The sequence below is a fragment of the Protopterus annectens genome, chromosome 1.part1 (genome assembly GCF_019279795.1).
Source record: "Protopterus annectens isolate FY-2018-M chromosome 1.part1, PAN1.0, whole genome shotgun sequence".
Classification (NCBI taxonomy): Eukaryota; Metazoa; Chordata; order Ceratodontiformes; family Protopteridae; genus Protopterus; species Protopterus annectens.
This window is the reverse complement of record NC_056726.1, coordinates 17,507,365-17,534,615: the sequence shown is the minus strand read 5'-3', so window position 1 is coordinate 17,534,615 and position 27,251 is coordinate 17,507,365. Positions and strand designations below refer to the sequence as shown.

The 27,251-nt window shown below is 40.9% G+C and overlaps 1 protein-coding gene across 1 annotated transcript in view; it reads left to right on the top strand.

Moving 5' to 3' along the window:
* The window catches only part of GOLPH3 (golgi phosphoprotein 3), a 620,776-nt gene extending 594,938 nt beyond the window's left edge, over positions 1 to 25,838 (top strand). Inside the window, exon 4 of the mRNA XM_044073422.1 lies at positions 23,929 to 25,838. Within this exon, the coding sequence (XP_043929357.1) occupies positions 23,929 to 24,353 (425 nt within the window). The 3' untranslated portion in view covers positions 24,354 to 25,838. The remainder of the gene's footprint in view (positions 1 to 23,928) is intronic.
* The last annotated feature ends 1,413 nt before the right edge of the window (positions 25,839 to 27,251 follow it).

Genomic DNA, 27,251 nt, shown 5'->3' with positions numbered 1-27,251 from the left:
TTCAACCCAAGTGTAATGACTGCAACAGTGAAACACGATGAACATAGTACAGTTGTGTACCTACCATAAATGTAGATGTTCAAGTGTATTCACTGTTGCAGTCCAGGTTACCCACCCACCATCCCCCTTTCTTTGTTGGGACATCTCTACCTCTCTATTCTATGCAACCTATGTGGTGTATTTGCTTGTAGATGAAGGTATTGTTTATTTTAGTGTATGCTTTTATAAGCAATTTTTTTTAGCCTGCCCTTTTGGGGACACCTGACATCTGGGGCAAGAAAAACTGAAGCAAATGGCGTCGGCTGCATCTTTTATACCCCTGGCGCACTGACATCAGGGAAGAGGCGACAGCAACCGACGCCGGACCAAGACTTTGGAATTCAGGCCGACTGTGGGTAGCCTGCCAGCAGGATAACCCAAGTGTAATGACTGCAACAGTGAATACACTCTAACATCTACATTTATGGTAGGTACACAACTGTACTTTTACTGTTGTATTATTCCCCTGACCCCGACCTACCTTAGCTAAACAAAAGCATTGTTGAACCAAGCAAGGGAGGGCCGGAGGCACAAAACAAAAATCCCAAAACCACTGATGTTCATCGTGTTTCACTGTTGCAGTCATTAGTCTTGGGTTATCCTGCTGGCAGGCTACCCTCAGTCGGCCAGAATTCCAAAGTCTAGGTCCGGCATCGGTTGCGGAGGCACAAAACAAAAATCCCAAAACCACTGTTTGTGTAGTCTGTGTGTTACAGAGAACCAGATCGCCGATTAGTCACTCGCGTCCAGAGATTACAACCAGGAAGTACCAAAAGCCAACTAATGTGCCTGCCTCTATATCGTCAATGAAGAAAAGAATGAGAGGTGGGCGTGAGCTGAGTTATATACACTCTACTGGAGCAGTAGACAGGGATGCAGGTGGTACAAAAGCATCACTGATTGGATGCTTTAAATAATGCTCAAAGAGTAGCCACTCAGATTCATCACATAGATTCAGGGGGAGGGAATGGAAGAATATAGTAGGGGGCTGTGCTATGTACTGTGGAAATTTGTGCTTTGTACTACGAAGTGGGGGAGGGCACAATTGCTAGCCTACAGTACAGGCGGGGGGCGGTGAAAATTGGAAAAGTAAAGAAATGTGAAACTAAGTCATTCCATTAAATTGCACCCTTTTGAGGCCAGCCTGTATGGCGCCCTAGGCGGTTGCCTAGTTCGCCTATGCCTAAGGCCGGATGTGCTCTGATGCATCTGAATATGAAGATATGCAACTCCTCTCTGCTTATGAGGATTCTCATGGAGAGGAATCCATTCCTTCTTCTCCACCCGAGAATTTTTCATTTGGGGAAACCCTACGTACTTTAAGGGAGTATTTCCAGTGGGAATGTCAGGACTATCCTCAAATTATTAGATCTACCACAGCACAGACCTTTGGCCATTCCTCCTGTCCTGGATGTTGTGGATGATGTTTTTATGGAATCCAGTCCGACTCCTGACACAATTCCTCCTGCTCCCAGGAAACCTGACAGGTATTAGAGTCCCTGACTCTCACAAATTTCTTTTCAAAAATCCTGCTGCTGAACCCAAGGTAATTTCTCAAGGACCTAAAGGCATCAAGCAACTTCAGCTAAGAATCCCACCCCCTCAGATAGGGATTCCTGAGCATTAGACAAATGTGGTAAAAAAAAGTGTTCACCTCTGCTACTCTTGCTATTGGAGCATTAAATTGTCAGTTCCACATGCTGAAGTATCAACAACATACCATGGAACTTCTCAAACAAAAAATATGCTTGTGTGGAAAATAAAGAATTACAAGAGTTAATGCATTCTGCAAGTCAAGTAACAAAGCAACATTACAATGTGGTTTTGGTGCCCTAGAAGCATCTTGCAGGGCAGGAATCACCAGTTCTTTCCTTAGAAGGCATGCTTGACTTAAGGAATAGACCTTGCCAGACCATGTCAAATCCAAATTATTGGACGCACCCTTGAACAAAGACAACTTATTTGGCACCGAGGCACGACTTATTCCTTGCCTTCAACAGGAGTTTCGATGGTGGACTCAAGCCTGTCACCTCAACAAGGGACAGCCTTTCACTCAACCCACAGCCAGGCAAACACTGACAACAGATGCTTCAGATTACGCCTGGGGAGCACACATGGCAGGGCAAGTGGAACGCAGAACAAAGGCATCTTCACATCAATCAAAAAGAGATGCTAGCTGTACAAAATGCCCTTATAGCTTTCAAGGATCTTCTGCATCCAGGACAACAACTTCTAAGGACAGACAACACCACAGTTATGTGGTACATAAACAAGCAAGGGGGCACTCATTCATATCCCCTCTGCAGACCAGCCATGACCTTGTGGAACACAGCTATAGCCTATCAAGTTCATCTGCAAGCACAATTCCTGCCAGGAGAGAAAAACACACTGGCAGACGACTTAAGCAGAAACATCATGGGTCCACACGAATGGAAATTAAATCCACAAATGTTCAGGATGATGACACAGAAATGGCAGATCCCGGACATAGATCTGTTCGCATCCCCAATGAATTGCCAGCTACAGAAATTCTGCACAAGGACTTACCACCCGCAAGCATGGAAAGTGGATACCCTCTCATTCAGCTGGAAAAACCTACAAGTATATGCTTTCCCACCACTGCCTCTCCTTTCAAAGGTACTCGTAAAAGCCAGACAAGAAAGGCCAAAGATGATCCTGATTGCCCTAGACTGGCCACACCAGCACTGGTACCCAATCTTAAAGAACTTAGCACAAGGACCACCATGGATCTTCTGACTTAGCAAAACAATCAGATACTGCACGGCCAGCTCAAGACTTTAAACCTGGCTGCATGGCAAATTCCTTAGTCAAGCAAACAATGCCTCTCTCCAAAGCTGTTATGGATGTCATTCTGGAGGCCAGAAGGCCTAGTACCAGGAAAGCATATTCGGATAAATGGAAGAGTTTCTGTGCCTGGAACCAGGTTCACAACCTTGACACTCTTGTCCCAAATATTCCTCAGATACTACAATACTTGACTGAGATGCTGGACAAGAGCCTCTCCTTTTCATCCATTAAGATCCATGCCTCTGCCATCTCTGCTAATTACAACACTGATCCACGTATTTTTTCTCATCCTTTGGTAAAACAGTACCTCAGAGGGGCTAAAAACATAAGACCGCCCCGTAGAGCACCAACTCCAACTTGGGATCTCAACTTTGTCTTGGAGAAATTAACTTTTACCACCTTTTGAGCCAGCTAACTCAGCAGACTTAAAATATGTCTCTTGGAAAACTACTCTGCTCCTGGCAATAACCACAGCATGAAGAATTTCAGAATTACAGGCACTAATGGCAGTGGAACCCTTCATCATATTCCACCAAGACAGGGTGTCTTTAAGAACAAACCCTACTTTTATGCCAAAGGTGGTATCAAGTGTGGCTCTAAACCAAACTATTCACTTGCCAACTTTTTATCCAAATCCACAAAATAAAGGGAAGAGACTACTGCATTCCTTGGACATACACAGGCAGTTACGCTTCTAATTGGACAAAACTAAAGCTTTCAGAAAAACTGAGCAATTTGTATCATATGCTGCAGGAACACAGGGAAAGCCATTTCAAAACGGATCATTTCAAAATGGATAGGCCATTGCATACATTTCTGCTATACACATCATGGGAAAACTGCACCTAACAACATTAGGTCTCATTCCACCAGGGCAACCGCCACTTCAACTGCCTACCTCAGAGGAGTACCTACCAAGGACATTTTGGAAGCAGCAACTTGGGGTTCTGTACATACCTTCACCAAGCATTACCATCTGCCTCTTTTACTCTAAATCCAGAGCTGGCTTTGCCACTGCAGTTCTGCAGGGCCTTATAGCCACCCCTAATGCCTTATAGAACCAGCCACCCTACCTCTGCTTTGGGATTCTACCCAAGTGTGATGACTGCAGCAGTGTAACACGATGAACATAGTACAGTTTGAAGGTATATATATTTACCTTTCAATCACAAGGTGCAAGGTTTGATTCTCACCCCTGGAAAGAGCATTACAGATTGAAGGTATATATATTTACCTTTCAATCACAAGGTGCAAGGTTTGATTCTCACCACTGGAAAGAGCATTACAGATTGAAGGTATATATATTTATACCAACATGAACAAGCCTATCCATTAACAAGTAGTGATAGGAAGCAATTTAATAACAGAAGAAGTTTTGTTAATACTAGGAATAACTTTCCATATACCAATAACTACAACACTAGGTCATACCAAGGGGGATGGGTGAACAAAGAGCACCAGACCACTTGGGATACTACCAGAGATACACAAGGCTATCATGAAGAATTTTACAACTCTTACAATTCTGAGACAGATATCCCTTTAGAACAGGAAGGACCACGGAGGTCAGAGCGAATAAGGAATTTACATACACACCCCACCTATGCACAAGTGACGAACAAACAGAACCAGAGATGATTAATAGATGACAATATTGTACTGGTAGAGAATATGAATGAGCTTGAAGATATGACTATATCAAATGCTCAAATAATTGAGACAGGAATGACATCTAGGGAGTGTACCAACGCTTACCAACAGGACTGTGAATTTCATATATATATAATTACACAGACATAAAAATTGAAGATGGACATTTGTCTTTATTTAAAAGGGGATTCAACTTTGTACCATCTAAAAATTTTGATTTAACTGAAACTATACTAGATATTAAATTATTTACTAGAAAATTAAATCTAGAAGTTCTAACTACTTTAAATAAGACACAGAACAACAGTACTTCTGCCAACAATACTACCAGTGTTAACATACAAAAACCACCCAGTATGTTAACAAGGAGAAGTACATACAATCCCCCATTACAAAATGATATAAGTAACTTTGAAAAGGTGTTAACTAATGAAGTGAGAACATTTTACCGCCAAAATCAGACTACCTTTTGTAATTCCAACTTGAATACAGAGGAAAGAAGAATCCTGAAAGACTTAAAACAACACTATTCAGATGTCAGAATTATGAAGCCTGACAAAGGTGGGGGGGGGGGGTAGTTTTAATGTACAACTGGTTATACCAAACTAAAATGATGGATATTCTAAATGTGGAAGGAAGATATATTGTTTCCAAAAATGAATTAAATATAGCATACCACAAAATTGATTTAATTATAGAAGATAATTTAGCACAAGGATTGATAGACAATGGACTATATAGATTTTTTAAAGTAGAAAAACCTTTTTTGTCCACTGTTTGGTATACCCAAGGTGCACAAAAATGTTGAAAATCCACCACTTAGACCTATAGTAACATCAGAAGATTCAAAAACTCAACCTTTAGCTATCTATGTTGATACAAAACTAAAACCCTTCTACAAGCTATACTCACATATTCTAATTGATTCATGGGATCTGCTTAATAAAATAAATCTGATACCATTCCAGGCTCAATATACTTTTTTAACTATTGATGTTAGAGATTTATTTTCTGTGATTCCACATGATATTGGCTTGGAATGGTTTGAAGCCATGTTGATTGAATTTAAATTCCTTAACAAACATGAGTTTAGATTGGTGTTGGAAAATATTGAACTAATACTTAAAAACAATTTTATTTTCAAGGAGATATTTTTCACCAATTAGATGGTGTTGCAATGGGGGCAGCATGTGCCCCCATATTTGCAAACATAGTTGTGCTTTTCTGGGAACAACATTTTGTTTTCAATTCACCGTTTATGGAAAAAATTGTTCAATATTTTCATTTCCTGGACGATATGTTAATAATATGGAAAGGGACACAGGAAGATATACTGGAAATTATGGAATATTTAAACAACTCAACTTCATTTTTGGGCCTTACATATGAGTATAGCGCAGAAGAGACACATTTCTTAGATGTAACATTAACAAAAGATAATACTAGAAACAGATATACATCAAAGATTTTTAGAAAAAAGTGCTTCTCCATTTCTTATCTTCACTATAATAGTTGTCATCCCCCAATTCAAAAGAAAAATATCATTAAAGGGCAAATGGTTAGAGTGGCTAGAATGACCTCTAACTACCTTGACTTTATTAAGGAAATGGACTACGTACATAAACTATTCCTAGAAAGAGGTTACCCAGATTCCATAATCCTTCCTTTAAAGGAAGATGTGATTAAGGAGTGGGGGAAAAAATATGTACCTTTGTTAAATATGGAGACTAATATGACAAATACGGAGACTAATATAGTAAATAGCCCTTTAACTATATTCCAACTACCATTGGGACAAGTACTCCAAATATCACAGCGCACCATAACACGCCCTTTTTTGTTATGACTTAGTGTCAATACATATTCAATAAGAAAACTTATAAATAAGACATGGGACTTTTTTTAAACCATGCCTAATAGATTAGAAATTTTTAATAGACAGATTACTTACAGTTTTAGGAGAAGTCCCAACTTAAAAAACTTGTATGAAAAAAATGAGGAAAAAAAATGAACAGGAGAAAGACAAAAATAATAAAAAAGGTATTTTTCGTTGTGGAAGATGCTCCCAATGTATATTTATTACAAATACAGAGGAACTAAAGTTACCCTCCATTCCTATGACATTTAAAAGTAAACAATACTTCACTTGTTATACCAGTGGGGTAGTATATTTAGCTTACTGTACCTTTCGTTGGGGATATTACGTAGGTAAAACAGAGAGACATCTGAGACGAAGAATTTACGAGCATATGTACAATATAAACAGAAAAAGGGAAACAAATGCTCTATATAGACATACATACACTTGTATGGGAGCCAATTTTAAGTTTTGGATATTAGAAATGATACCTAAGAATAGTAGAGGAGGAGACTGGGAATCACTACTTTGCTATAGGGAATTGATATGGCAACTCCGTTGGGATTCCAATACACCCCCAGGGATGAACGACCACGTGTCATTATTACCCGCCCTCAAATTAAGGGCTAACAAGGTAAAACAAAAAATAAAAATAAAATAAAATACCAAGTATAAACAAACATTTCTATAACAGCCTTATTATACTTTACTATACATATTACTATCATGTACACACTACATGCCTATTTCTCAGGAATTTTTTAACAATTTTTAACAGTTTATTAATTTAGTAATTTTACTTCATATTACCTTAATTTAGTCATTTAATTACATAGACCTGTAAAAACTCCAAAAGCTCTCCAAAAAACTCAGAAACAACAACGAAAAGCATCCAGGATGAAAGCGGACAACTCCAGAGGCACTGTTCAACCAATTTAATGTTGCACAAATAAATAAATCCACATTAACGCTCTTAACAAATGTACTGCATTTTCATCCTCTCTTAAGCTAGGACTTCATCAGATAAACAGATTATCTGATGAAGTCCTAGCTTAAGAGAGGACGAAAACGCAGTACATTTGTTAAGAGCGTTAATGTGGATTTATTTATTTGTGCAACATAAATTGGTTGAACAGTGCCTCTGGAGTTGTCTGCTTTCATCCTGGATGCTTTTCGTTGTTGTTTCTCATTTAATTACATATATACAACAGCAATACATTTTTTATCATTGTTTTATGAAATGTTCTACATGAGACATATTATGAGAATTGCGCATGTGTCTATATGAAATTACATATGAGAATTCATTTGTGACTTATTATGAGATATTTTATTATGGGATATTTATTAATGGATTTTTATTATGAGATTACATACGGGTATTTCAATTATACCATGCAAACTAATGTAATTTTAATCGTAACATGCCAACTAATTTATGGGTATAACATATAGTTTTAAATTTACGGATATATATATATATATATATATATATATATATATATATATATATATACATATTATTTTTTTATGTATATACTAACATAAATTATACACATATACATATTTTGTTAGGAATAAGTTTATTTTGTAAGGTTACTTGTATTTTTATTAACTGTGTGACTACTATGGTTAAGTTGCATAGTACACATTAATAACAGTATACTAGTGTACCCATGTGATATTCAAATATGAGTCATTTTACCGCTTGTTTTTTAATTTTATTTTTTAACACTCTTGTAACTTTTAAACTTTGAACTTCAAGGCAACACTATTTTGTCACTATTTGTTACTAACTGTGTTTACGTGATTTTTTAAAAACCATTAATTCATTGTTTTTTTTTTAAAAATCATCAATTATTGTTTTCTGTACATCATCAATTATTGAATTTATTAATTAATCAATTAGAAGATGTATAAAAGCCCCTTGTGCAGTGACAACATTTATTCTGATGAAGTTTCCGGTGAGGAAATGAAAGCGCTTAATTGAATTGTTTTTGTGTGTTGTGAAAATAAATTTACTTTGTCATTACGGACTGCAGAGTCTTGCGAGAGGAATTTGTGACATCTGGAGACTATTGTTTATACTGTGAGACTGCCTTCATCGGTTTCCTGCCATCGGGGAATTCATTTTGTGTACAGTTTTGTACCTACCATAAATGTGGCTGTTCGAGTGTATACACTGCTGCAGTCCAGGTTACCCTCCCTCCTTCCCCTTACCCGTACCTATGTCTTCTACCCTTTACTACCTATGGGGAGTATTTGCTGGTAGCTGAAAGTTGTTGTTTGCTTTTCTTATGTATGTTTTTATTAGCAGTTTGAATTGCCTACCTATCGGGGGCAAGAAAAACTGAAGAAAATGGCGTCGGCTGCATCTTATATACCCCTGTCGCACTTATGTCAGAGAGGAGGCGACAGCAACTGATGCCGGACCAAGACTTTGGAACTCAGGCCGACTGGGGAACTGCCTGACGTTAGGATAACCCAAGTGTAATGACTGCAGCAGTGTATACACTCGAACATCTACATTTATGGTAGGTACAAAAGTGTACTTTTCAGGGTGGGATCTATGCACTTTCAGATGTTCTACGTATTTCACTGTTGCAGTCATTAGATTTGGGTAATCTGCTGGCTGGTTGCCCTCAGTCGGCCTGAATAACAAAGTCTTAGGTCCTGCGTCGGTTGCTGTCTCTTCTTCCATTACGTCAGGTCGTCAGGGGTATAAAACATGCAGCCATGGTGGGCAGAGGCCTGTCACCAAAACAAGGGACTGTCATTCCACCCCCTGCCACCCAAACCCTGACTACAGATGCATCAGATTATGCTTGGGGGGCCCATCTGGCAGGGAGATGCATTCAGGGTGAATGGAGCCCATATCAAATGCACCTACATGTCAACCAGAAAGAAATGCTAGCTGTTCAGAATGCTCTGACAGCCTTCAAGGACTTTCTTCATCCAGGACAACTACTGATAAAGACGGACAATACCACAGTTATGTGGTACATAAACAATCAGGGGGGGTACCCACTCCTACCCCCTTTGCAGACTAGCCACGTCTTTGTGGAACACAGCCTTGATTTAGCAAATACATCTGCAGGCTCAATTCCTGCCAGGAAAGCAAAATACTCTGGCAGACAAACTAGGCAGAAATCTTATGGACCTAGACGAATGGAAACTGGATCCACAAATCTTCAGCATGTTGACACGAAGATGGGGGAGCTCAGGCATAGATCTTTTTGCCTCTCCCCAAAACTATCAGTTGGACAAATTCTGCACAATAACTCATCACAAAAAAGCTTGGAAAGTGGATGCTGTATCCTTCAGCTGGAAAAACCTGTCAGTCTATGCCTTTCCCCCTCTGCCTCTGCTCTCCACGATTTTACTAAAAGTCAGAAAGGAAAAACTGAAAATGATTCTGAATGCTCCAGACTGGCCTCACCAACACTGGTACCCGCTTCTACGCAATATGTCACATCTTCCTCCGTGGGTACCTGCCTCAGACACCTTACCTACTGTCTCAGCAGAACTATCAAATTCTGCACACTCCGCTCCAAACCTTGAATCTTGCAGCATGGCTAATCAACTAATTTCACCTGTCACATCTCTCGGTAAACCTGTGATGGATGTCATTTTGGAGGCTAGAAGGCCTAGTACTAGAAAATCTTATGCTGATAAATGGAAAAGGTTCTGTGCCTGGATCCAAGCACAAAGAATAAACACAGCAATGCCCAATATTCCTCAGATTCTGCAATATTTAACTGAGATGCTTCACAAGGGCCTATCTTTTTCTTCTATAAAAATCCATGCCTCGGCCATTTCGGCTCATTACAACACAGAGCCTCCTGTCTTTTATCATCCCCTGCTAAAGCAGTACCTCAGAGGGGCCAAAAATTTGAGACCTCCCAGGAGAGCACCAACTCCTACATGAGACCTCAATTTTGTCCTGGAAAAACTCACCCTATCTCTTTTTGAACCAGCTGCTACTGCAGACATAAAATTTCTCTCTTGGAAGACAGATTTTCTTTTAGCAGTCACTTCAGCTAGAAGGATTTCGGAGCTACAGGCTCTCATGGCAGTGGAGCCTTTCATTATCTTTTATCTGGACAGGGTGGCCCTTAGGACCAATCCATCCTTTATGCCTAAGGTGGTATCTAGTGTGGCTCTTAATCAGACCATTCATCTTCCAACTTTTTTCCCATATCCACAGAACAAGGGGGAGCGGATTCTGCATTCATTGGATGCACACAGACAACTAAGATTCTAGTTAAGCAGGACAAAATCTCTAAGAAAATCTGAGCAACTACTGGTGGCATTTGCTGCAGGGGCAGAGGGAAAGACCATTTCAAAGCAGACTATTTCAAAATGGATAAGCCATTGTTGTTCATTTCTGCTACATGCACCAGGGTAAACTTGTCCCCAGGGGGATCAGATCTCATTCCACTAGGGCTGCATCTACTTCTGCAGCTTTTCTCAGAGGGGTTCCTACCAGAGACATTATAGAAGCTGCTACTTGGAGCTCAGTACATACGTTCACCAAACATTACCATTTACCTCTCTTTTCTAAATCTAGAGCAGGCTTTGCGACTGCTGTCCTGCAGGGCCATATAGCTGCTCCTAATGCTGTATAATTCCATCCTCCCAACCATAGCTTTGGGATTCTACCCAAATGTAATGACTGCAACAGTGAAACACGAAGAACATAGTACAGTTGTGCACACTTACCATAAATGTAGATGCTAGAGTCTATTCACTGTTGCAGTCCTGGTTACCCACCAGCCCCCTATTTCCCTCTTATTATACCTCTTCTTTCCTTTACTGTGCTCAAAAACCTTTTTGGAGTATTTGCTTTTAGTTAGAGGTATATTTTTTGTGTTCCAAATTACATGCATGTATATCCATTTGGGGGTCACCTGACATCTGGGGCAAGAAAAACTGATTAAAATGGTGTCGGCTGCATGTTTTATACCCCTGATGACCTGACATCATGGAAGAAGAGACAGCAACCGACGCAGGACCCAAGACTTTGTTATTCAGGCTGACTGAGGGCAACCTGCCAGCAGAGTACCCAAATGTAATGACTGCAACAGTGAATACACTCGAACATCTACATTTATTGCAAGTGTACACAACTGTACTTTCTCTGCGCTTCCCTTTGGTATATCCACTGCTCCCAGAGTTTTCACAAAATGTCTGGCTCCCGCCATTGCTTTTTGCAGACAAAGAAGTATTCAAATTTACCCGTACTTAGATGACTGCCTGATTCAGGCAATCAGGAAAAGCTGCTACAGCACCTGACTTTGTAAAGAACCTACAGGCCTCCCTGGAGTATACTATCAACAAAAAGAAATCAAAACTAGTCCCAACACAAAAAAAATTGTATTCCTGGGAGCAAGCCTGGACACAGAAAAACAAGCCTACCTGGCAGGCTACTTCTCTCAACTAACCACCAGAACCCAGTTATCCGCAAGGAAAATCCTGCAAGCTCTAGGGTTCATGGCCTCCTGCATTCTACTCATTCCATATGCCAGAGTGCATATGAGGAAACTACAGTGTTACCTAAAAAGCCTTTGGTGTCAACACTCTCAAGACCTGGAAACTGTCATACCAATGATACCTTGTCTAAGGAAAGATTTTCTGTGGTGGGCAGCAGCGTGCAACCACAACAAGGGACTTCCCTTCTCACAACCCCACGCTGCCCAGACCCTCACCACAGATGCATCAGACTATGCCTGGGGTGCACACCTGGACGGCAGGTACATTCATGGCCATTGGAGCCCAAATCAAATACATTTGCACATCAACCGAAAAGAGATGCTAGCTGTTCAGCATGCCTTGACAGCTTTCAGACCCCTACTCTCCCCGGGGCCTCTACTGATCAAAACAGATAACACTACAGTGATGTGATATATCAACACGCAGGGAGGGACTCACTCTTAGCCTCTCTGCAGGCTCACCATGACCCTTTGACACGTGGCCTCAGCCATGCAACTACACTTGCTAGTACAATTCCTGCCCAGGCTCTCTAAACTCTCTGGCAGACAACTTAAGCAGAAACCTGCTAGACCCACATGAGTGGCAGCTAGACCACAGAACCTTCACCCTTGTAACCCAGAAGTGGGGCACCCCGAAGGTGGACCTCTTTGCCTCCCACTCCAATCATCAGCTCAGCAAGTTCTGCACCAGAGAACCTCACAGCAAGGCCTGGAAAGTGGATGCTCTATCCTTACAGTGGGTAAACCTGTCAGTCTATGCATTTCCCCCTCTACCACTCATTTCAAGGGTATTACTCAGAATAAGGGAGGAAAAACCGAGGGCAGTCCTGATTGCCCCAGACTGGCCACGCCATCACTGGTACCCAGTGCTGCGCAGCCTGTCACCCCTGCCACCTACCTCAGATCCCAACACTCCTGACCCAGAGGAATGGAGAATTCATGCATCCCCAATTGCTGACCCTCAACCTGGCAGCCTGGCTTATTCCCTGACCTCTCCTCAAGCTGCCAGCCTAAGTAAACAAGTCCTAGATGTTATATGTGAGGCCAGACGCCCCAGCACTAGAAAGTCCTATGCTGACAAGTGGAAAGGGTTTTGCACCTGGATCCAGGCTGAGGGAGCCAGAACGGCACAGCCCTCCCTACCTCTCATCCTGGATTACCTATCCATTCATTTGCCCACCTTTTTCCCTAACCCACAAAACAAGGGGGAAAGGATTCTGCACACTCTAGATGTGCCCAGACAGCTCAGATTCTATCTGGACAGGACTAAATCTTTTAGAAAAACTGATCAATTGCTAGTCAGCTTTGCAGCAGGGGCAGAGGGAAAGGCCATACCCAAACAAGCAATCTCCAAATGGATAGCACACTGCATCCATTTCTGCTACAAACAGCATGGGAAACTACCCCAAAGGGTCCACCTCTGCAGCTTTTCTCAGAGGGGTCCCCACCAGGGATATCCTGGAGGCTGAACATGGGCACCTGTTCATACCTTCACCAGGCATTACCACCTGCCTATCTTCTCCAAATTCAGGGCAGGCTTTGCCACCGCAGTCTTGCAGAGCATCCTAGCCAGCCCCCAGTCTACCTGACTGCCTCCACCCTTTTCTTCAGATTTGGGAATCAACTCAAATGTGATGACTGCAGCAGTGAAACACGAAGAACATAGTGCAGTTGTGTACACTTACCATAAATGTAGATGTTCGAGTGCATTCACTGTTGCAGTCCTGGTTTCCCTTCCTCCATCCCCCTTGTCTCTCTCTCTCTTCCTCTCTCCTTGCAGAGAATTTGTGATATTTACTTTGTACTGGTGGTATGCTTCCACCATAACCTAGCTCCCCTATTTGGGGGCTTCTGACAGGGCAAGAAAAACTGATGTAATGGCGTCTGCTGCCTGATTTTATACCACAGATGACCTGATGTCAGTCCTGGAGCGACAGCAGCCGACGCAGAAATACTAAGCCTCTGGTATTCGGACCGACCAAGGGCTACCCCTGGCGGGATAACCCAAATGTGATGACTGCAACAGTGAATACACTCTAACATCTACATTTATGGTAAGTGTACACAACTGTACTTTTTTCCACCCTTTCTGCTGATATCCAGGGCAATTCTGAAGATTCAGAAGGAATCCCCCAAGATCATTGTGGTGACTCCCTTCTGGCCCAGGCAGCAGTGGTTCTCCCTTGCTTTGAAAATAACCAGGGGCAATTACTTCAAGCATCCACACAGAATGGATCTACTCACACAAGGTCAGAGTTTTGTAATATATTCCAACCCCAATCAACTTCAGCTGACTATCTGGATGATAGCATCTTAATTCCCTTTAGGCACCTGTTTCCAGAGGATATGCAGCAGGCACTAATGGATACAAGAAAACCTGCTGCTAGAAAATCATATATTAGTATATGGAAAAGGTTGTTTGGTTGGTGAAAACATAACCATTGCCCATTCAGGGCTGTATATGTTCACTGGTTTTACAATATTTGTGTGGCCTTTATTACTGCAACATCAAGGTTCATTTATCGGCCATTTTAGCATGTCTACCCATGGATCCTTCTCTTTCAATGCATTCTCATGTCAAAATGTTTTTGAAAGGAGTTTTGCATAGGAAGCCTTCAAGAAAACTGGTGGCCCCTCTTTGGGATCTTAATTGTGTGTCAGAGAAGCTAAAAGCAACACTTGCTCCATTTGAACCAGCAAACCTAGCTAATTTGAGGTTATTAACATGAAAAACAGTTTTATTCATTGCACTAACCTCTGCAAGAATGGTATTCGAATTGCAAGCTCTTATGGTGAGTCAACTTTTATTTCATTTTTCCACAGGAAACAGTGTTTCCTTGCGAAATAATAATTTTTATGCGTAAATTGGTATCCAAGTTTACACTGAGCCAAACTTCCCTCTCAGTTTTCTTTCCTGAACCTAAAAATGAGGTGGAAGTGACACTCTATCTTGGATGTCCACAGACAACTCTGGTACTGTCTTGACGAACTAAATGTCTCAGAATTCCCAATCAGTTCATTTCTTTTGAAATAAAGAAGGGACAATCTATGCCAATACAGACTATTTCCAGATATGTGTCTAAGGTTGTTAACCTTTTGTTATACTAATCAAAGTAAAACTCTTCCAGGCAGGGTCAAGGCCCCAGTCTACAGGGGGTTGGCTTCATCTGTGGCTGGAAGGGGTTGGATTTTAGATATATTCTAGAAACCACAACTTGGTTGTCTTTGCATACGTTTGCAAAGCGTTGTAAGCTTGATTCCTTCTGTAGGTCTAGATTGAGCTTTGCTTGGATCGTTCTCTAGAGGCTACTGGTCCGTTCCCCTTCCACATTCCAAATGTTGTAAGCTCGTATAATCTACCCATATAGTTAAGGCTGCAGTGGCAATGAACAATATGATGAGTATAGTACAGTTGTGTAAGTAAATTTACCATAACAGTACTTGTTAGAATGATCACTACTGCAGTAGCTGCTCACTCCCTCTATCCCCCTTATTTCTTGGTGTGGTGTTTATGCCAAGGTGTGAATAATAATTTGTTGTTCGTAGCGTTCTCCTTTTAGGGCTCAGCTTCCTTCTCTATTGGCATACAAGCTCTGAAGAGCTTGGCGCCCAAACCAGTCAGCTCAGCATGAGTTGAATGACTGTTTTGGGTGTGTCAAAGGGGCCCGAAGCTTTGGAAAATGGCCAGCCGTTGTACCCTTGTTGGATATAACCCATATAAAGGTTAAGGTTACTCCAGCAGTGATCCTTCAAACATCTACTGTTATGGTAAGTTTACTTACACAACTATACTGTCTGGACTCTCTGAAGAATGAAGTTGAGTGGGCTGCACAACCTGCCAACCACCCAGAAGAGTATAGCAACGATTCAGTGCAACAGAGATTTCATTGGAAAGAAAAAAAAATAACTTCTTACATAAATTCTCCATGTGGCGGGCATAGTGCTGATCCAAACAAAAAGAATACGAACAACTCAGGGTAAAAACAAAGTGCATAAAACAGATACGTAAAATAAAATAAAATGCACCAAGTTAGCACACAAACATACGTTTATTCAAACCAAAAATAGAAAAATAAAAATGGTTAGCGCTTTCACAACTACACTAGTTGATTCATCAGACACAGCAGTTTAACATAATAAAGCTTATACAGAAGATGCAATAAAGTCAGCTGACAATCCAATAGTCACATGTTCCAAAGCTTATAAATATGTAACATTAAATATATGTAAATGTAAATATGCATAAAAACATAAATATGCATTAATATACTAATAAATAAAAACATTACTATAAATCTATATAAAAGACTTGGTTAACATGACATTAGAGATATAAATAATTGTAGAGAGACAAGTGCACCGGCAAATCATGTTAGAAAAAGTGATTCGTCTCATACTTTTAAGGTTTTTGTTATTCAACATGTCCTCTCAAATATATGGGGAGGCGACTTAGAAAATACTAAAGAAAGCATAGAACAAAAATGGATTCTTAAGTTGAATGCTGAGAAATATCCTGGCTTGAATGGAAATAGTTCCTTAAAATCTTTTTTAAAAGCCAGACCATTGAAGCACTAGAATTATTATATTATTATAGTTCTTTAAGTATTTTAACTAAGTCTTTTATATATATTTATAGTGATGTTTTAACCATTTATTAGTATATTAATGCTTATTTATGTTTTTATGCATATTTACATGTATTTAGTGTTGCACATTTATAAGCATTGGAACATGTGACTATTGGATTGTCAGCTGACTTTATTGCATCTTCTATATAAGCTTTGTTAAACTGCTGTGTCTGATGAAGCAACTAATGTAGTTGTGAAAGCGCTAACCATTTTTATTTTTTCAATTTTTGGTTTGAATAAACGTATGATGTTCATCGTGCTGCAGTCATTACATTTGGGTTATCCTGCCGTCAGGCGGTTCCCTTCGCAGCCCCTGACGACCACTTCTACAGAACCACAGGCCACCTCCAACTCCCACGTGGAGATGGCTGGGCCTTTGGACGCACAAGTTTTTCAGCCTACCGAGTCTAACCCTTCAGAGGGGTCCGGAGTAGCTGAGCAACCTGAAGCTTCAGAGGGTGTTTTCAGACCTACTCAGTTGACCATTAAACCCCCTGCCAAGTCTAAGCCTACTTTAAAAACAAAGAAACAAATACAGCATTCTCCAGGACAGGCCTCCATGCCTAAGAAACAAATGCTCAAAATGGCCGAAGACCGAATTACTCTGATCAGGGGGTCCCATCCCCCTCCTGATAAAAGGCTCAGACAGGATGCAGACTATGACTCATCCGTCCAGGTGTCCATTTCTTCAGATTCATTCTCAGACCTAGGATATTCTTTACCCCCTTATGAGGACTCTGATGCTGAGGAATCAATTCCATCAGCCTCCCCGCCTGAGGACTACTCCTTTGGGGAAACCTTACATACCATGAGGGAGCATTTCCATTGGGAAGGCCAGGATTATTCTGAATCCAAGAAAAGGCTCAGAGACTTTCTTTTATTACCTCAACACAGACCCCTTGCTATTCCGCCAGTGTTAGACATTGTGGATGATGTGTATACTGAATCCAGCCTAAATCCTGACTCCTTACCTCCAGCCTCAGTTAAACCTGACAGATACTACAGAGTCCCTGACTCAGTTAAAACAAAAAATGCTTCCAGATTCAGATCTTCGTAATTTAAAGAAATGCAGGATTTATTGCATGCAGCTGAACAAGTGGGAAAACATACTTTGCAATGTGGTTTTGATTCTTTAGAGGGCTGTTGTAGAGCAGCAGTTACAGGCTCTGTCATTAGAAGGCATGCTTGGTTAAAAGAACATACATTACCAGATCATGTCAAAGCAAAATTATTGGATGCACCTTTACTGCAGGATGTGTTATTTGGAGTTAAGGCAGAAGAGGTATTAAAGAAAATGGAGGATAAGGCAAAATCTATGCAAACAGTAAAGGATTTCTTACAGGTTCAGCCACCAAGATTTAGCAGAATTTGGCCAACAAAGAATTGGTCCTTTCCGGCTACAGACAGACTTCAAAGGGGCAGATACAGACGTCCGAGAGGTAGAGGTCAACCACAAGGTCCTTACAGACCTCGAAAATGGGGTGCACCAGGCCAGAAAGAAGGGGAAGACAGGCCCCAACCATATAAAAAGCAGCCTCAATGACTTCCCATTACAGCTGCCAAACAACTCTCTCTTGGCAGCCCCCTTGGGAGGAAAACTAGCACTTTTCTATCACAATTGGCATTGGATCACCAAAGACAAATGGGTTCTCAACATTGTATCTCAAGGTTACAGGTTCCACTTTCACACTCTGCCAAGGTTAAAAGGAATGCCAAATCTGCCACCAAATCAATGGGCAGAGGCTCAAAACAAATTATAGCACTCATGGAAATGAGAGCTATTCAAGAGGTACCACCACAAGAGCAAGGACAAGGATTTTATTCAAGACTCTTTCTGGTACCCAGAAAGGACAAAGCCTGGAGGCCCATTCTGGATCTTTCTTCTCTAAACACTTACCTGGATGTTCCGAAATTCAGAATGTTGACACTTCAGCAGCTTCTTCCCATGCTGGGCAAGAAAGCTTGCCTCGTGACCTTGGACCTCAAGGAGGCAAACCTGCATGTCCCTATCAGACAAAACTGCAGAAGATACCTCAGATTCATAGCAGGTTCAATGAACTATCAATTCTCTGCACTGCCCTTTGGCTTATCTACTGCGCCCAGGGTCTTCACAAAGTGCCTGACGCCAGTAATTGCATTTTGCAGACAGAAAGGAATTCAAATTTATCCGTACCTAGACGACTGCCTGATTCAAGCAGAGAGCAAGGACATTCTTCTAGAGCATCCGGCGTTTGTAAAACAGTTAAGTTGCCTGGGGTACACAGTAAATGAAAAGAAATCAAAACTAGTGCCCTCACAAGAGATAATATTCCTGGGTGCCAGCTTGAACACAATGGCCCAGATGGCTTATCTCACGCCAGACAAGCATGGACAACTGACTCAATACTTTCAATTGATGGCAACAAAAACCCAAATCCCTGCAAGAAAAATTCTGTAGGCTTTGGGTTACATGGCATCTTGCATACTACTAATTCCATATGCCAGACTGCATATGAGGAAACTACAATGGTACCTAAAGAGTGTATGGTCTCAGCACTGTCAAAGTTTGAAAACAGTTATACCACTAATTCCTTGCCTTCAACAGGAGTTTCAATGGTGGGCTCAAGCTTGTTACCTCAACAAGGGACAGCCTTTTACTCAACCCACAGCCAGGCCAACACTGACAACAGATGCATCGGATTATGCCTGGGGAGCACACATGGCAGGAAAATGTATTCAGGGCAAGTGGCCCGCAGAACAAAGGCATCTTCACATCAATCAAAAGGAGATGTTAGCTGTACAGAATGCCCTTATAGCTTTCAAGGACCTGCTGCATCCAGGACAACACCACAGTTATGTGGTACATAAGCAAGGGGGCACTCATTCCTACCCCCTCTGCAGACAAGCCATGACCTTGTGGAACACAGTTCTAAACTATCTTCATCTGCAAGCACAATTCCTGCCAGGAGAGAAAAAACACACTGGCAGACGACTTAAGCAGAAACATCATGGATCCCCACGAATGGGAATTGAATCCGCAAATATTCAGAATGATAACACAGAAATGGTGGAGCCCGGACATAGATCTGTTTGCATCCCCAATGAACTGCCAGCTACAGAAATTCTGCACAAGGAGTTACCATCCACAAGCATGGAAAGTGGATGCCCTTTCATTCAGCTGGAAAAAACCTACAAGTATACGCTTTCCCTCCACTACCTCTCCTTCCAAAGGTTCTCATAAAAGCCAGGCGAGAAGAGCCAAAGACGATCCTGATTGCTCCAGACTGGCTACGCCAGCACTGGTACCCAATCTTAAAGAATTTAGCACAAGAACCACCCTGGATATTGCCTCAAATCCCACATCTGCTGACTCAGCACAACAATCAGATACTTCACAGTCAGCTAAAGACCTTAAACATAGCTGCATGGAAAATTACTTAGTCAAGCAAGCAATGCCTCTCTCCAAAGCTGTTATGGATGTCATTCTGGAAGCCAGAAGGCCTAGTACCAGGAAAGCCTATTCGGATAAATGGAAGAGATTCTGTGCCTGGAACCAGGCTCCCAACCTTGACCCTCTTGTCCCAAACATTCCTCAGATTCTACAATATTTAACTGAGATGCTGGACAAAGGCCTCTCTTTTTCATCCATCAAGATCCACATCTCTGCCATCTCTGCTCATTACAACACGGATCCTCCAATTTTCTCTAATCCTTTGCTAAAACAGTACCTCAGATGGGCTAAAAACATAAGACCGCCCCGTAGAGCGCCTACTCCAACTTGGGACCTCAACTTTGTTTTGGAAAAATTAACTTTACCTCCCTTTGAGCCAGCTAACACAGCAGAATTAAAATATATTTATTGGAAAACTGCTCTGCTCCTGGCAATAACATCAGCTCGAAGAGTTTCAGAATTACAGGTACTAATGGCAGTGGAACCTTTCCTCATTTTCCACCAGGACAGGGTGTCCTTACGAACTAACCCCTATGTTTATGCCAAAGGTGGTTTCAAGTGTGGCTCGAAACCAAAATATTCACTTGCCAACTTTTTACCCAAAACCACAGAATAAAGGGGAGAGACTACTGCATTCTTTGGACATTCACAGGCAGTTACGCTTCTACTTGGACAAAACCAAAGCTTTCAGAAAATCTGAGCAATTACTGGTAGCATATGCTGCAGGAGCACAGGGAAAAGCCATTTCAAAACAGACTATTTCAAAATGGATAGGACATTGCATACGTTTCTGCTACACACACCATGGGAAACCCATACCTAGCAGCATTAGATCTCACTTCACCAGGGCAACAGCCACTTCAACTGCCTACCTCAGAGGAGTGCCTACCAAGGACATTTTGGAAGCAGCAACATGGAGTTCTGTGCATACCTTCACCAAGCATTACCATCTGCCTTTATGCTCTAAATCCAGAGCTGGCTTCGCCACTGTTGTGCTGCAGGGCCTTATAGCCACACCTAATGCCTTATAGAACCAGCCACCCTACCTCAGCTTTGGGATTCTACCCAAGTGTAATGACTGCAGCAGTGTACCACGATGAACATAGTACAGTTTTGTACCTACCATAAATATAGATGTTTGAGTGTATACACTGCTGCAGTCCAGGTTACCCTCCCTCCTTCCCCTCTTACTTGCTGGTACGTACCTATATCTTCTGCCCTTTACTGCCTATGGGGAGTATTTGCTGGTAACTAAACGTTGTTTGCTTTTCCTATCTATGTTTTATTAGCAATTGGAATTGCCTATCCATTTGGGGGCACCTGACATCTGGGGCAAGAAAAACTGAAGAAAATGGCGTCTGCTGCATCTTGTATATCCCTGCCGCACTGACGTCAGGGAGGAGGCGACAGCAACCGATGCCGGACCAAGACTTTGGAACTCAGGCCGACTGGGGAACCACCTGATGGCAGGATAACCCAAGTGTAATGACTGCAGCAGTGTATACACTCTAACATCTACATTTATGGTAGGTACAAAACTGTACTTTTGTATGCTAACATGGTGCATTTTGTTTTACATAATGCTGATCCAGACTGCTCGTTCTCAAATTGAGTCCTTTGCCAGTTTTCATTTGAGCCTCCATCCATGCCAGTACAAAACAGCTCATGGTCTAACCATAGAGGTTCATAGGTTGGTACTAGGCTATCGGCCCTAGGGCCTGTGCAAGCCTAGCCATAACAATTCCCTGGATATTTCTTCCCAAAATATTTACTTCTTTGGGCCCCTGTCTAGCAGGGCGACTGACACGATCCCCGGGGTGAATTTCCTATCTCCCATCCAATCATCAAGGTTTCTTTTGAAGAGGGCCAATGAGGCGCTCTGCTTGACATGTATAGGCAGTCTATTCCAGAGTATGGGGGAGTCTCTGGGTCAGGAACCTATCCCTCCAGCATGTTTTGTTCATTGTGATGACAAGCTTTAGATCCCTGGAGCGTGTGCCTCTGAGGGATTGAGATTTCTTTGTGGAGCATGTCCAACAGCTCAGGCTCCTTCTAAGCTAAAGGCTTGGGGTATACTCAAAACTAAAGCTAAGACAGCTGAATTGTAACTTGCCACAAATGAATCTTGATCCTTGGCATTGATACCACTTACAGAGCTGCTCAAACAAATTAAAAATCGTGTTTTTTAACCCTCCCCATTTCACAAATGATCAGCAGGACCTAAATTGCAAAGAACCGCATTGTCGAATAAATCCCTTCCTTCTCTCCAAAAGTATTTTCATACTTGAATTAATCCATTCAGCTGCCAGTAATTTAACTGCTCTGAATATAGGAGAGAAAGGTTTGCATTTTATTTGATATGTACATGTTGTAGATATGCAGTATAGAAAGAACCAAGGACTTCAGGTAGATTGATTAGCTGTTTATCTCCATTAAGCCAGCTCAGCAAAGCAAACCAGTCTGAAAACAAACACACTTAGTGGCAGTCTGAAAGCATTTTTCTGTGTTAGTGCGCTTATTAGAAAATTACTTGTATTTCACCAGGTACAGCAGTGGCTTTCAGTGAAACTTCTCAGCCCTTCTATAGTGTAGCATCTTTGGAATGCTGTCCACAACTTTTGCAAGCACTGCACACTAGACTTGAAGTCCAGAAGCAGAGCAAACTTTATACTGCAAAATATCCTGATAATCTCAGTTAGTGTTGGGGCTTAACTTACCACCAAGGCACGTTAACTGTTTTAGCACATTTCCCATTGATAAGGCATGATACCACAGAAGCAAGCATAGTACAGTCATTGGAGTATTCTTGCCATACCAGTAGCTATTTGAGCAATGTTGCTTCTACAGTTTAGACTCTCAGCTACTTTTGCTGATATACCCTTGGTGTGGATCAAGAACTAATGTGCAATGAGCCACATTGTCATCTAGTTGTCTCTGTTTCTTTTTCACGCTTCTTGGGATGGAAGGGGGAAGAAGCCCCCCCCCCCTCTTCTAGTCCTGTCGCATGTGTGGTTTCTAACCTAGTTAAGCTCTCAAAGAAGGGTGAGAGACTGCTGCTATCTACTTCCCATTTATGTCATGCAGGGGTCTTAGAAGTTCTGCCCTTATCCTATGGGGCCTACTCCCAAGTCTTTCTAATATGCTTTCACCAATTAACCTTTGTAGCGGGAAGGAGAAGTTAGTCCCATGACGCTGGTTTTTATTTTTATTTGGGGGGGGGGGTGACCAGGTCAAGTTTACTTGATTTACGTGAGTCCTAGTTTGACTTGTGTGGCCCTGTTTTCTTTGCGTCGTCGGACTTGTGGATAATATTTAATATTCTGTCCAGGTATCTACCCATTCCAGAAAGGATTCTGAATTAAGATAATAGTAGATAAGTAACTGCTCATCAATATCAGTTGATTTGGATGTCCTCTGCAATGGGTTTGCTTTTAACTTACTGTCTTATCACTCTGTCCTTGTTTTGCATTTTTCTTCTGATGTATAGAAGTAGAATCAGCTTGAGTATTACAGCAACCTCAATATTTTTTCAATATTCAGCTTATTTTGTTTTGCTTACAAGTGTTTTCTCATGTTTGAATAGACATCCACTTCGGGGAATTCTGGGGCTTGGTATTGAGCGAAGTATGAACTAACAGGTACTGGAGATTTAAAAAAAAAAAAATAACTAGCTAGTGAGAAATCACCTGAAGTAAGGATACGTACCCACAACAGAGAGCTGTCTCAAAGGTAATCACATGCAGTGATGAGTACTCATATAATTTGCACTTGCACAGATAAACTAAACTATTCGTTCAAGTAATGTATTGAAAATTTGTTTATTTATAATGGTCAACCATATGTAATGTTTGGAACAGCAGGAAAGGTGAGGTGTGCCTCAGCAAAGGCTGACACTTTTTGTTAATGTGCTATGCATCTGGAGTGGACATCCGTAGTTATTAATGACATTTTCTAAGTACGTTTCTAATCTGTTTAATAGCCTTAAATTTCCTAGCTTATTTTTTTTATTTTGCTGTTTAACAGGTGAGACGTGGAATCCTCTAAAACTTCATTATCAGTTACGTAATGTGCGTGAACGATTGGCTAAAAATCTGGTGGAAAAGGGTATACTGACAACAGAGAAGCAGAACTTCCTACTGTTTGATATGACCACACATCCCCTTACTAATAATAATATAAAGCAACGCCTTATCAAAAAAGTACAAGAAGCAGTGCTGGATAAGTGGGTCAATGACCCTCATCGTATGGACAAACGCTTACTGGCTCTTATTTACTTAGCTCATGCCTCTGATGTCCTTGAGAACGCTTTTGCCCCACTTCTAGATGAGCAGTATGACTTGGCTATGAAAAGAGTAAGACAGCTGCTGGACTTGGACCCTGAAGCTGAAAGTATGAAGGCCAACACAAATGAGCTCCTCTGGGCTGTTGTAGCAGCTTTTACTAAATAACTAAATGAACTAACAAATTTGTCTGTCTTTTGTTCTTTCCTATCGATCCTTATGTTTCCCTTTCAAAAACGGTTTTCTTAATCTTTGTTCTGTAGTTTTTTCCCTTCCATTGGTGAGATGAGAAGCTGTTTATTGATAAAATTTGTCTACAGGATTTTGGTGGCACTAAACTTACACATACCGTAAATTAAAAAAAAAAAAAAAGAAATGTGCTCACTGCCACGTTGGCATTCTGGCATTTTATTGTAGCTCACAATGTATTTAATTTCAAGACTTTTACATTGAACAGCTTAATACTAGATGCACTTTTCAACAGATAATTCTTCTGTACAGGAGAATTAAATTTTAGGTGGTTTCTTTGTGTTTATTATTGGAATGCAGCAGCGTCTTTCAATAGCACAAAATAAATGCCAATACTCACAATAAAGCCTTTAAACTCACCAAAGTTGAACAGAGTATGAGATTTGCCTGAAAAAACATGCAGGTACTTTAAATGCTTACTTATACTGGCAAGCATAATGATCATATCCTCAAGACTGAACAAGGTGTGTGAATAGGTATTCATTTGAATTGTCCATAACTGCATTTATATTTATGTAAATTTTGTACACTTGCATTCACTGTAATTAAGTCACTACATAGCAAGTTCCTGGTAAATTACTTTTGAGAAGTGATTCTGGGCTAGGCTACATTCCAGTATGTTCTGTACATAATGTAACTTGTATAGTAATAATTTCCCTTGTATTATTTTGCAACAGTTGGTTATACACCTGATGTCCTTCCCGTTTTCTTTCTGCCATTAATGTCTTGTTGAAAGGGACAGGCTTTTATATTTTAAAAAGCATGTTTGTTAATATTGTAATTTACCTTGATGTGTTTGGAGATGTACCATTCCGGTATTCTTTGCCTATCCATTTTTTAAATTGTGTTGCATCAGTCTCTTTCCATTTTGTGTAAAATCGTTTGTGATCAGTATGAACCATCAGAGCAGTGTCTGACTTTATACATGCAAAAAAACATTTTTTACATCTTTAATTTTATAGTTTTTAGAAAATTTTCCAGTACTGTCTCAAATGACAGTGCACAAACTCTACATTACCTTTGTCTTTAGCCATATGCATTTCCTTTCTGTATTGCAGAACAGTTCAGTCCTATTAAATTTCTTTTTTAATATAATTGTTGCATTTAAATTTATTGTATAGTACATTTCAACTTTTGGCTTTTAAAATTGTTACCTCTGTACCTGTTTCACTTTTTACTGCTTCCATTATGAGATTGTAACCATCTCATCTTTAAGCATTGGTTTAAGGCAGAGCAATGTTTACTGTCATTGGGATGGTACACAGGTGTTATAACATTTTATTTACTATATTCAGAGGAAAGATACTAGATGGGTATTTAACTGTAGATTTGAGATTTCAGTAAATCTTTAATCAGTATAATGGCTTTTTACCATACAGTAAATAAACTATGATCTTGAAAGTGCCTGACATAGATAGTGTCTGTCATTTGCATTCTTTGCAGAGTTTGAATTAACTTTTAAAGGAGAAAACAGTTTTTGAAAACTGTCTGAAAATGAGAGTAGAAGTGCCAGCTTTTTTTTTTTTTTTTTAGTGCAGTTATGGCACGGAGGGATCAAGCCCTTACTGTGTCCCTCTTGGGAGCCCTAGTTTTACTAGAAGCTTTGACACCTGTTGGAACCGGTATGGGGGAATTACACTAATGAATCCTTGGGGAAGAGAGAAGGTTGAGGAATGCATGTTGGGCCACAAGCTCTGTGGTAGAATTTGATAGAGCTAGATGCAACAGGGCAATGACTGTTTTGCCTAGATAAACATGAACATCAATTGCAAGGCCCATTGCTTACCACCTTTTGGGCACTATGGGGGACATGCAGGGCTTGACAGGGCTAAACAAAGAGCATCTCCTCTGGCTTTTTGACTGACTTCCCTTGATTGTCACCCACTGCCATTGCAGGGGACTGATTGATGGAGCTTGATGATCATTAGGCTGTGGGTGATGGGGAAAATGCCTGTCACTGCAGCTGCACTGGAAAACTTGGTGCTTTTTTTGAAGTTAGGGCTTTTTTTTTTTTTTTGGTGGTCTTGTCTCATGTAAAAGTTTCTAGGAATTTGACAAGAGTCTGACATTTGACAGATGCAGGTATCACAGTGCTTCTGTCCCCCCCCCCATCATTCACACCTTTTGTATCATTTTTATTAAACCTAAATAAATAACTTCATGAGCATTTTCTTAGGGACACCCAGAAAGTTAAATTTATTCCTCAGTGACATCAACATAGGAATCTCATGGGGGATGGATCCACATGTTTTAGATGCACCTCAGTACATGTGAGGTAATTTGCCCATTACAATGTATGGATGCCCTTGTTATGCCTATGGTGGCATCCCCAGGGAATAAGTTATAAAGGTGTCAGTGTAGAAAATTACATATTTATGTAGAATTTTATTAAAACAAAACAAAAATTCAGACCTAAATCTGGATTAACATAGAGGAAGATAACTTATGACCTGCTGGACACTGTGATGCAAGAGGTATGTCCCAGGCTGTTCATCAGTAGCCCCCTTTTCCAATTTTTATATGGGTTGTGGTGTTGTATGAACTGTCACTAAATTTTTCGATTCAGTGCCACTCTCCTACCTTCAAGTCATGATGGCTGTCATGGGGTCTTCTGTTGCACCATCCGTCCATCTCTTTGCTGGATGTCCTCATTTCCTCTTCCCTTCTCATCTCTTCCCAAATTCTCTTCACCAAATCATCTTTCGCTTTCATGCATGTGCTGAAACCACACTACATGTTCTTTGACCTTCTCTGAAATTGGAGCTACTTTGGCTGCTCCTGTGATGTAGTAGTATCTTTGTCTCGCAGTGTGCATCA